At 43.9% G+C, this 12,196-nt stretch overlaps 4 protein-coding genes across 5 annotated transcripts; 3 read left to right on the top strand and 1 right to left on the bottom strand.

Moving 5' to 3' along the window:
• Nucleotides 1-819: 819 nt before the first annotated feature.
• LOC124342649 (proline-rich extensin-like protein EPR1) lies at nt 820-3,128 on the top strand. 2 transcript variants are annotated; one of them, XM_046795717.1, is made up of 5 exons: nt 820-911; nt 996-1,140; nt 1,219-1,539; nt 1,612-2,754; nt 2,785-3,128. In XM_046795717.1, exons 2-5 carry the CDS (start codon nt 997-999, stop codon nt 2,974-2,976), a joined length of 1,800 nt encoding a protein of 599 aa, XP_046651673.1. In that variant the 5' UTR covers nt 820-911; nt 996; the 3' UTR covers nt 2,977-3,128. The 2 variants fall into 2 exon arrangements, with proteins under 2 accessions (XP_046651673.1, XP_046651674.1); XM_046795718.1 differs by having other exon boundaries at nt 1,612-2,757; nt 2,788-3,128.
• Nucleotides 3,129-5,397: 2,269 nt separating this feature from the next.
• Nucleotides 5,398-6,473, top strand: LOC124342803 (cell wall protein DAN4-like). Its single transcript, XM_046795977.1, has 2 exons — nt 5,398-5,579; nt 5,670-6,473. Exons 1-2 carry the CDS (start codon nt 5,445-5,447, stop codon nt 6,390-6,392), a joined length of 858 nt encoding a protein of 285 aa, XP_046651933.1. The 5' UTR covers nt 5,398-5,444; the 3' UTR covers nt 6,393-6,473.
• Nucleotides 6,474-8,805: 2,332 nt separating this feature from the next.
• Nucleotides 8,806-9,861, top strand: LOC124342806 (uncharacterized serine-rich protein C215.13-like). The gene is made up of 2 exons (XM_046795980.1): nt 8,806-9,004; nt 9,075-9,861. Exons 1-2 carry the CDS (start codon nt 8,867-8,869, stop codon nt 9,768-9,770), a joined length of 834 nt encoding a protein of 277 aa, XP_046651936.1. The 5' UTR covers nt 8,806-8,866; the 3' UTR covers nt 9,771-9,861.
• A 912-nt stretch (nt 9,862-10,773) lies between these two features.
• LOC124342841 (cuticle protein 8-like) lies at nt 10,774-12,053 on the bottom strand. The gene is made up of 3 exons (XM_046796027.1): nt 11,778-12,053; nt 11,317-11,712; nt 10,774-11,242 (listed from the first exon to the last, which is right to left on the bottom strand). Exons 1-3 carry the CDS (start codon nt 11,787-11,789, stop codon nt 10,988-10,990), a joined length of 663 nt encoding a protein of 220 aa, XP_046651983.1. The 5' UTR covers nt 11,790-12,053; the 3' UTR covers nt 10,774-10,987.
• Between the last annotated feature and the right edge of the window lie 143 nt (nt 12,054-12,196).

Here is a 12,196-nt window from a genome sequence, read left to right as displayed (position 1 = left end):
GTCTTAATTAGCAAAAGGGACCATCCGTGGGGAAATCCATGCGACTTTCAACAAAATGTCTTTGTATTTTTACAGACAAAAGTCGCCCTTCAAACTCTACTTATAGAATGGCCACAGCAGAGCTCTCCTTTTTATTGTCTTCTAGCGCAAATCTTTTGTTATATGCGTAATTATTTTTAAAAAAGAAACTTGGAGCTATTGTTCATCAAATCAACTTTGAGGAAAGCACACTCAACAATAAAAAAGATGACCTTCTCGAATGACTCTCTCTCTAGCTTTTATATGTCAACAAATGTGTATACCAGACACAATCAAATTATTCTTAGTTGACATTCCTTCTCTTATTCGAGACGGAATAATGCGTAGGTGTACGTTTGCTATTACACTGCAGCTCCGATTACATGGTCGATCGATGCTCTTATTTATTCAAAAATTCCTCTTTTGCGTAACATAATCTGCGATAAGTTTCTTTTTGTGTAAGCAGCAACGTTTCGGTTTGTCTTTCATGCATATTTCTATTATCTGGGGCTCAAATCAACAACTCGTCTTGAGTATAAAAGTATATAGTCCCCTCACCTATATACCTGCTCGCAAAATGGTCGTAATATTACCGCGCCAATGGGGGGAAAAGAGTTCGGAGAAATCCCTTTTGTTATACCTGCTGGATGTCTGAATAATTGGCCGATCAATACGCCATCGGATTGTAATTGCACCAACGTCGACAGGTGAAAGTAAATCGCGAAGCGCTCAAGGTTAATAGATGCGCAAACACGTTTCGCAGCAAATGAGATTGACTATATAAGGCTAGGACCTGACGATAGAAAAGTATATTCTGTCATCAGCAATCCATCAGAGTAACAAGTACTTTTCACTCCTCTCGATCAGCAGCACTTGTAAAACCAAACCACAAAGTAAGTTAACCTTTCTATTGGTGAAAAACTTGTTCTATTTTCACCACTCTCTATTTAATATTTTGATTGAATTATTATTATTAGGATGTACGGAATACAATTGAAAAGCTTTCTGCACCTTGCTCTGCTTTGCGCCGCCATCAGCTTGAGCTGGTGCGGATCCGACTACACTCCGGCCAGTTACACAGTCAGCGGAGATACTTCCCCACCAGGCGACGGTTACGCACTGGTAATAATTAGATTAATTCCACTTTTTATTCTTATTACCGCGAAATTTTTAAAATGTCAAAATTGTGTGGAATAACAGAAACAAATAGTCAACTACGAGTACGCCATCGACGACTATTACGGTAACAAACAATCCAAGAAGGAAACCATCAATGGAGTTGAATACACGGCAGTTGGAGAGTACAAAACTCTCCTTCCGGATGGCAAGACGCAAGTGGTGACTTACGAATCGGGACCCGAGGGACACAAGGCTAATGTCAACTACGAAGAAGGTACTAGTTACGTGGCTCCAGTGGCAACCTATACACCGGCCGCACCTTCTTACGAAACTCCAGCACCTACTTATGAAACTCCTGCTCCATCTTACGAGCCTGCCTACGTCGAGCCAGCCTACGAAAAAGTAAAAATGGAATGGTCAAACACAAATCTAGATTTAAGATATTAATTTGTGTTTATTATTGAATGAAAACAGGTGAAGGTGAGCTACGAATACGCTGTTGATGACTATTATGGTAACAAGCATTCCAAGAAAGAAACCATCGATGGAGATACGGCAGTAGGAGAGTACAAAACTCTTCTTCCGGATGGCAACACCCAGGTGGTCACTTACGAATCGGGACCTTACGGTCATCTGGCTAACGTGGCTTACGAGAAGGGCGAGACCTATGCACCATCTTACACTCCGGCACCACCCGCTCCAGTCTACACTACAGAGGCTCCAGTTTATACTACAACTACACCAGCTTACACCACAGAGTATACCACCACTACACCCGTTCCCACGACCGAGTACACTACAGCTACACCGGCTTACACTACCACTACACCAGTTTACACTACCACTACACCGGTTTACACTACTACTACACCCGTTTACACGACTGAGTACACCACAACTACACCTGCCTACACTACCACTACTCCGGTCTACACAACAACTACCCCCGTCTACACTACTACTACACCGGTCTACACTACAGAGTATACCACAACCACACCTGCCTACACCACTACTACACCGGTTTACACTACAGAGTATACTACCACTACACCAGCTACTACTACACCGGTTTACACTACTCCGGCTCCCGTTTATACTACAACTCCGGCTCCATACAGCCCACCTGCTTACAGCCCACCAGCGTACAGTCCACCAGCTTACACACCACCAGCTTACACTCCTCCGGCCTACACTCCTCCGGCCTATACTCCTCCGGCTTACACTCCTCCTGCCTACACTCCTCCTGCTTACACTCCTCCGGCCTATACTCCTCCGGCTTACACTCCTCCGGCCTACACTCCTCCGGCTTACACTCCTCCGGCCTACACTCCACCGGCCTACAGCACACCGGCTCCTTACAAGGCACCACTTATTGCACCATACGTACACACGAAAACGTCGGTTCACTACGTAAAAGTACCTTACGTCGCTCCAGCTCCGGCTCCTTATTACGCACCAGCTCCTACCTACGAAACTACCACCACTTATGCTCCTTCTACCTATGCCCCTTCTACCTACGCTCCTACCACTTATGCACCCACCTATGCCCCTACCACTTATGCTCCTACTACCTATGCACCTACCACTTACGCGCCTACCTATGCCCCAGCTCCTGCTTACGCTGCACCATCTTACAGCGCTCCCGCTCCTTCATATCCTGCATATCCCCCATACGCCATTTCGTCTTACCCTGCTCCCGTTCCTCAGTACCCTGCTCCGGCTGCTCCGGCTGCTCCAGCTCCATCCTATTACGTTGCTCCAGCTAAAATGCCATCCTACGCTGCTCCTAGCTACTCTGCGCCGACACCCATGATGTCCGGCTACGGTAGACGATAGGCCCAACTCCGGTCGTTTGTCGTTCGGTCATCAGAATCCTGCCTTAACATTTAAACTTTTCAATTTCAAATGTTTACACATTTAATGACGCCATGACTTTTCAAAATGTTTTCTTTCATCTTTATTTTTTAGTTTTTTTCTTATAGTCTTTAGTTCAATCTATATGACATAACATTTCCAATTTAATTTCAATTCAATATGTTGATGCAAAATAGAAAATACATTTAATTCAAATTCCCAATCCATTTTTCTGCGTTGTATACTTTGAATCGCGGTGGTTACTACATTAATTGGATGATTGCACGTCAATTTGGCAGCAGAATGTAGGAAACGATTTGCGACCAAGTCACACAAGGACCTTGCAGTTGAAAAGTGTTTAGGTGTAATAACATGTAGTTGGCCACGCCATTACGTCGTGATTTATTGCCTCGTAATATTAGAGAGAGGAGCATTCAACGTCGTAACTCTATGGAAAGCCTTTGAACTCGAAGAATTCTACGGTCAACGGAAGTAGTACAATCATCGAAAATGACATCACGCGGGAGATTTATAATAATCATAAGGAAACGTGAATGAAAAATGATGGCCACCTTGATCGCAGTTGAAGTACTAGGTATTCGTCCAATATTTTTGATTTAGATAAGAAATGTAACAAAGAATATATAGGAATAAGCGAGATCCGGCTGATTCATCACGGTAAAAGTTATGACGTCACAAAGTGGAGAGCAGTACGTCTTATATACGGTGATTCTTTTTTCGCCGTATTTATCGATCGCCGGGGCGGATTCTGCCAAGTCAGTTAGTTGATCAACAACGACGTGTATAGTCCACAAAAATAGCAGCACTAACTACATACATCACAACAGTCGAGTCTGAGAAATAATCGATAGTCCCAGCAGCCTCGTACTTTTGTTCTGATTTGTAATTCCGAACCTATAGAAAACTTGCGCCTTTTAAACACGGAGACCTGTAACTACATGTCTATAGCCAAAAAAGGGAACGAGTCTTTTTGTATACATGGAACGGAAGCATGCATAATTTGACAACAGGTTTTAATGGACCCGCAGTTTGGCTAAAAAGCAAATGCATATTACAATTCATAATAGTCTGCAAAACATCAAAGAGAGCTCAGTCATCCCCTCCATGTGATTAAAACGTAGACGGTATATATATGCCTTTCTCATAATAATACTAACACAGAATGGAGCCGCCAGCACAAGACGAATACATATATTAATTAAACTGGGAATAATATGTATAGTTTGCTTTTATTCTCCAGCAGCAGACCTTTCTGCATAATGTAAATGCCTTCGTTAGCGGAACGGAATATGCACAATACAACAAGCCTATATATTCATGCATACATTTCAAAAGTTGATTTCCACGAATTGTCGGGCCAATTCCATGGCGGAACATATTACTGGAATTAAACTATGTGTATTATATCACTATGACATATTATACAAGAAATATAAGCTCTTTGTATATTATAGTTCCGAGCTATTCAAATAAAAAAGGCCAACATTTTCACGGAAGCGTGAGTCCTTGTACATTCACGGTACTATAGACTTTTCACGAGGAGCTAAGGGGGAAGCTCCAATTGGATTAGCATAGGATCATGTCGTCTCGTTATCATAAATTTGGACTCGTCTCTTTTTATTCTTCCATTTCCACACCGTTACGATTGGATTGACACGACGACCGTGCGTCATACTACGTCTTCAGCACCTGTCCAGCATAGATTCCATCACGATCTGACGCATCCATTTCCCCCGCCCACCCCCACCCCCATTCTTTGTTTGAAATGACGTCAGTTCAATGGACTGATATCCAACCCGGATAAAAGAATGCCACATTGCGCTTTCCCTGTGATGTCGCAAGAGATGAAAAATGCTATCAAAGGATATCGTCTATGTATTCTTTTATAACAGGGTTAATATCATATAATACACAGACGCCAGATCAAATATTTAATGAACTTTTCTCAATGTCAAAAGCCCCCTTGTGGCATGATAATATTATTTCTATCATATCCTTGTGACGCGCCTTATTCCATTGAATCAACAAGCGGAGAAAAGTTGGAAACGTGAGGACACACAAAGCCTCCTCCCAGCTGGATGGATATCGATCCATCCGATGAGTATTTTTCTATTATTACTTTTATTTTTCACAGTTATTTCCTTGAGCCTCCTCACTGCACCATCTTTTTCTTGATAATAGCATTGGTGTCCTCGTGCCAAATTCAGGCAAACTCTGCTGCTCGTCATTTCCTCGAAAGTGTCTCGTCCCTCCGGCCTGATGTTTGTTATTCCACATGTCCTTGTTATTCGGTAGAAGTACTGGCTGTCCACATATTGCATCGGATCGGGTATGTGTATATATAGAGAGTCGGAGGGGGGCTGAGGATGATGTATCCATCACCGTCCATTCTTATTCCACTTCAGTCGAGTGTAGAGCCATTCACAGTCATGACGATGCTACACCGATCATTCATAGGCTCCGCCAATCCAGCCGCCGCCTTGTTGTTATTGCTAATCAGCATTTTGACGTGGAGCTCGTGCAGCCTGGCTTCGCCTTTCAGCCAGCCGGAAACAACATCAGCGGTAAGTTTGAATTCAATTGAAATCTATATAGTATAATCCCCGGCGCCTCTGTCTAGAATATTAGATTTTCATTTTTATTTGTACATCCAGACGGAATTGACCCAACTGAGCGCTGGAGGAATTCAACACACGGCAAAAGGCAGTGATGGAGTGGCTGCTGGCACTCTGACGACCGTGACGACCACCGGAACGTGTAAGGCCATTCTACCTGACGGCCGGCTCCAAACGGTTGTCTACACCTGCGCACCGACCGGCTACAGCGCCGTCGTCCAGTTCCATAAAGCCGAAAATCAGAGTGCTACTCACGAACGGAATCATCAGACTAATACTACTCCAAATGCTCCGGCCGACGTCAACGCAACAACGCAACAGCAACAGCCTTTACAACCCATTACGGAGATCCTTTTCCTCCGGCCAACAACAACCGACTCGTCCGCTCGGCTAACGACCACAACGACGACGACAGAGAGTCCGTCCATCACGACGAGTAGCGCAGCTCCTCCTCCTCCTCCTCCGACGAAGAAACCGGAATCGATGGTGGCCATTGTGCCACCACATCGATTTCACATTGAAAGCGGCCAAATTCGAAAGGTTTCATTGGTCCAACATTCGCTTCCGTCTCTTCCGCTTTCAACCAGCAGCACAACGACTCCGGCTACTAAACGACACCGGAGCACTACGACCGTATCAGCCGCAGTTGCGGATAAGAGTCCGGCAGCGACAGCAACTCCGGCGGCCACCACCGGCAGGAGACGTAAGACGAGATTGAACATTGCAGCAGGAGCGACCCAATCGGAACCGTCGCTAGTATAAAATAATAACGTGAATGATATTACAATTGAAAAATGGTCAGCTAGAATAATAATCTTTCAATACACTGTTGCCATTTTTCAAGCTCTTTTAATGAGTTTCATTTATCTCCCGTCGTCGACTGTAATTTGTTTTATCCCACGCACTTTGCGTGACCCGCTTTTATTATTAGGAGCCCGGGCCGTCATGACTCTTTCTTTTTCCTTTGTAGATGGGCAGAAAATAACCGAGTCGACATGGAACGGCACTTTTCTTATTCCGCTCCGCAGTACATTTCTTTGGATCTAGCCTACTACGGTCGTCTCAATAAATCAACAACTAGTGTGGATCGAAAATAATCCTTTTGAAAAATCGGACAACAAACAGCCGGTGGAATAAATTCTTCGAAAGAAGAAGAAATGGAGAAAAGAAACTTGTTCGCCGAATCGTAACGACTTTCGGGACGCCATCATTATTCATCCACGTATAACAGCCCCAGTTATATGAATCACGGGGGTGTGTATGTATGTTAGTCATAAAAAATGGCCGATTCGCATGCGGAATGCAAGTTGGAGCAATTCTTGTAATAACGACCCTGATCGGGGATGATAATGGTCTCCGCGTGATTTCCATCCAATTAGCCATCCGTCCGCGATCAATTGGCAAAGTTGAGTCGACTGGAGTAGCCGATGAGTTCGTACACCCGTTGACCTCGATACATATTTCAAGTTAGCACACGCCACACGAGGTATGAAATCAAAACGGGCCAAGACTATGTCGATATCCTCGAAAAAACTTGAAACATCAATACACCATACACGTCGAGCGACTTATAACAAGGAAATCGATTTCCGTTATACTCGACATATCAGCGCAGGATCGCGTGGACGATTCCGCGCCTTGGTGGTGGAAACTGAATGCATATATATACACCAGCGAATAAAATCTAGGAAGCCATTCGCTGGATAGAATGTATATAATGCCATCAGTCAGTGAATATAAGTTGACAGTTGAAAGTTGTTGGTCGACGAAAGGACGAGGAAACGTGCGGGCGCATAAAATTTTTCCGCACAATAAAAACCCCGCACACGCTAAAGTTGTGCTGCTGCTGCTGGGGTATAACATTCATGGGAGATGAATTTCTTAGTCGGAAAGTTTTTTCTTTTTTAACCGCCTCACATTATAACCATTCACGATAGTATAACTAGTAATATACGGTTACTCGTGGCATCGACATTTATTGCTCCGGTCTTTAAAAAGAGGCCGAGGTTCTTTTTTCCAAACGTCATAAAATGATGGTGGGTCGTCGGATGTGTCCAATGGGTTTTTATTCCTTCAGATGGGCCGTTAGATATTGATTTGTTTGGCGGTTAATGGGAGCACTTTCAAATAATGTTTCAAAAAATGACAGCGCGGTCCCAAAAAACATCCAAATAGTATCATTGCAGAATAGTACATAGACTTGAATGAAAAGTAATTGTTTTAAAATAACCTTAACATCAAGTTCCATAAAACCTCTGCTATAGAATGCATTCTGAAAATTTTTCAATTTGAATCTATTCTACTAATCCAATTTAATGTTGTCAGACCGCAGATTGGGAATCCAGGATTCTTCTTTTTGTTCTTTGGTATCATTCCAAGCGAGACGGAAGAAGGTGGACGATGGCCAGCAGAAAATGGACACCGGGACACAACATATCCGGCGTGATTTTTTTTTTCTTGGAGAACGCAAAATTCCCAAAAAGAAACGCCGAGTGAGAGAGAATGCTGGATCCAACTGCGCATTATTTAGATATAATAGGATTATATCGATCGATATCGCGTGTACGCGAATAAAAGTGCCCACGATATGTATAGAGATGGTATTAATAAAAATGTCTTTTTCACCTGTCGTGCTTTCTTGTTTGTTTCTTCCAAGAGTCAACTCTATCGAAAACCAAACAGACGCTATAAGTTTGTTTTCGATCTGGTGTACAATGTCTGGCATAAATCTCCAGCATGGACGACTGGGGAGCCATTAAATTGTAATATATAGACGGCCACGGGTATATAGCTCGCACTATAATCTCGTATAATCATCTCTCCCTTATTAAAAATCATTGGCCAATGCTATAACAATAGTAATTCTGTCATTATATATCCGGATACCTGGGGAAAGTAGACAGACCTTGAACACAGGCCTGTATATACTGCCATTCGCTATGTATACCCGCTCTAGGGAGACTGTCCAAATGGTTTGGATTATAATTTCCCCATTTACGTTTAGTCAAACACAAGACAAATTCTTGGGAGGTGTAGAAATAATAATAAGGCGAGTCAATCTGGAGCCATCTTTGCCCTTGAAGAGTATTTTCGTCCTCGAGGGCCTCTGTCATTATTATAGGGTTCCTTGGATATAAAAGTAAGTGAACTGGCCGTTGCGGTGGGTAGAAATTGTCAGTTGATCATTTGTCATCTTTCAGGAGACACCATCGAGAAATAACGACAGTCCATCCATCATGCAGCAGTCGGCCGAGTTCCTATTCATTTCACTGGTGGTTTTGGCTGCTACAGCCAGCAACGCAGCCAACATCAGTTCATTCAAGTCTAAATTCGTCACGACAACCACTCCGGATCCGGACGAAGAATTCGACCAGGTAAAATGAAAATTCTTAGATTATTAAGAGGAAATTGACATGAGCTGATTACGATTTGATTCCAAAAAAGGGCGATCCTTTCCAATATTCTTACGCCGTGGATGCTGAGCCGACCGTCAACGAAACTCGGGTGAGGCAATCGAAAGCGGAATCGAGCGACGGCCAAGAAGTCGTCGGTCAATACAAGGTCCTACTGCCGGACGGCCGTCTGCAGACCGTTTCCTACACGTCCGGACCTAACGGCTACAAAGCCACCGTCAAGTACGTCCAGGTTGGCGTCGATAATCCCGCGTTGGTGGTGTCTTCATCAACCGAGTCAAACGGCCGCTCCTTCACCGTTAGCCGGACGCGAACAATTTTTCCCACCACCACCACGACATCAACCACTACAACGACGACCACTAGTGCTCCTATGGCTGTCCAGGAACCGGTTGATGACCGACGGGAGAAGCAGTGGCAGTCGGAGCCGATCGATAGCCGGACGAGCTCCAGCAGTCGATCCCGACAGCGCAGTAATCGGACACGAGGAGGAGGTGAACGATTTCGTTCCCCTCAAGAGACAGCAGCAATGTCGGCCAGCTCTGCTGCTGCTGCTGCTGTCGCCGGTAAAACGACCAGCGATCTCACGATGATGACTGCTGCCAGCCAAACCGACGATGCAACTCGAATCGACTCGACAGTCTCACGCTTCAAATCATCTCCGCCTTCGTTCGGCATGAAAATGTCGAGGAGATTCGACGGCAAACCGACCGACAATTTCAATTGAACATTTCGTTATTTAACGACCATTTTGGTGATTTCAAGTGACAAATATTTTTGATCGAAACTTTTCCTTACAAATACAATCGATTTATGAGCTTCAATATTTTTATTGCAAATTTATTCTTCAATCGAGAAAAAACTGTCAATTGAAAAGTGAAAAATGATAGCTGGAATTTATTTATTTAATGGCATCGTAACTTTCCATCTACCACATAGTCACATATATAGCCTTGTATTATATTAGGTATAGTAAATCGATTAAGGCATTCCCGAAAGAGCCATGTTTGTTTATTTTTTTTTTTTAAACTTTGATAATAGTTTATTTGGGCTGGTTGGGTACACTCTATACTTTGCTGCTTGGTGGAATTATCGATCAGTCGAGCGTTCGTGACGAATTTCCCGTTGGCATGGGCGTCACGTGGAAAGAGCCTTTTATCAGCCTATACATACATGAAGAGTTCAAGAATGAATGAAGTGCTGCAATTATTCCGTTTGAAGTCTAATGATCGATGTTCTGTTTGTTTGAAAGTTGCGCCTCACCCCCAAAGCATCAAGTTGATTGACGATTATCCAGCTCCTCTCCCTCTGTTCATGCTTTTCCTTTTATAACGCCATCAGCATTATTACTATTTGCTAATAGTCTGTATATGTATGCTTTCTTAAAGTATACCCAACATGATCCCAACAGCAGAAATGAACCAAACCGGGAGAAAGATATGGTGACCGGAAGGGATTTACGGTTACGATCGTAGGTATATATGCGAACGTAATATACATGTGACATCCTCGACATGTACTGGACATTTCCCCTTTGGCCTCTGTCCACCGGGCAACAGCTCCAGCTGGCCTTCCATCCGTCCTCGTTATACATCCAGAGCTAGCAGTAGTAGTAGTAGTAGTAGTACCATATTATTTTAAATTGACGATATACCCCGTCTGCTGCTGCTTATACGTCCTTATACAAGTACTATAGTTCCAACGTGTTTACGACTCCCATATAGTCCAGCTGCTGGTATACAACGACTGCTTTATTATACACACACATATATAGAGTTGAGACATCAAAGGTTACACAAGTTGATCATAAACACAAGAGGTGAAAGTTGCTGGCAGCAGACGGGCAAGAAATTCCGGCGTTCTGAGGGGGAACAGTGTCAAAATTGTACATGAAGTGCGCGGGACTATGCGGGTCACGTTCCGGTTACTAATATAGCTGCTATACTACTGGGATGATCCATACTTTGACGTGCTGTAATAATTCTCAGTGTCGCTGTACTGACTGCTGCCGGCCGGCTCGTATGAGACTTCAGCCCTGTAGCCGTTCTGGTCGGCTTCGTAGTTGACGATTTGTTTGCGACCGTCTGGCAAACTGACAGTGTACTGGCCCCTGGTGATGGAATTCTCGTGAGTTTCGCTCCTCGATTGCTCGTTGCCGTAATCGTTGACGTTGAACTTGAACGCATAGTTGTACCATCCCTGAGAACATATACAAGTTGCGTGATGAGTTATATACACAGAAATGTCAATCTGAATGTCAATGGATTTCTTACGTTTTCATTGGCGTCGTAGTTGTCGGGGTAGTAGCCCGGTGTAGTGTAGGTCGGCTGCTGCTCGTAGTAGGCCTGGCTGGTTTGGTAATAGGCAGCAGTGGTCGGGTGTTGATAGGCCGCTGGCGTTTCGTAAGCCTTGGTGGTGTAGTAAGAAGTTGTTGGGTAGGTCGTACTGTAGTAAGCAGTTGTAGGGTAGGTCGTTGTGGGGTAGTAAGGCTTGGCAGTCGTGGTGTAGTAGCTAGTGCTGCTGCTGGGGTAGTAAGGCTTGGCCGTTGTGTAACTCGGCTGTTGGTAGTACTGAACCGGTTGCTGGTATTGCACCGGTTGGAGGTAGTACTGCACCGGTTGTTGGTAACCGTATGAATGGACTCGAACGATGCAAAGACCCACGAAAATCTACACAATTTCAATTCAATCCGTTTTAATACAATGAAAGATAAATTGAATAAAAAAAAACTTACCAGGGCAAACATCTTGTCGAGTTTTTGGGATTTGATTCAATTAATTCGTATTGTTTTTTTCGGGGGGGGGGATGGTAGGAAAGTTTGTGTAGAAACAAGTTGAAAGTTGAGTAAGAGAGAAAATCGAGTTATGCGACTAGAAATTTGGAGAGAGCTATTTTTTGTCTGTCACTTACAACTTTGTACTGGACAAGTTGTAGCACACTGCTGACAATTGGGTGCGACTGCCCCGAGTTTTATATGTCTCGAGTCTCCACTAGATACAACCAATCCTCCAATCTGCCAGCACCAATAGAACCCTGAGGAATCTAGAAGGTTAAGGAGGGGCACTTCAATAAGTCACCAGAAACACAAGAGGGGGGAAAAAGGTAATCTAGGGAAGAACTATATAGTAGGCCCCACAAGAGCCTTGGACTTTT

This window comes from Daphnia pulicaria, chromosome 6, assembly GCF_021234035.1.
Source record: "Daphnia pulicaria isolate SC F1-1A chromosome 6, SC_F0-13Bv2, whole genome shotgun sequence".
NCBI lineage: Eukaryota > Metazoa > Arthropoda > Branchiopoda > Diplostraca > Daphniidae > Daphnia > Daphnia pulicaria.
The sequence above is the reverse complement of the archived record's forward strand: the minus strand, read 5'-3'. Positions and strand labels throughout refer to the sequence as shown.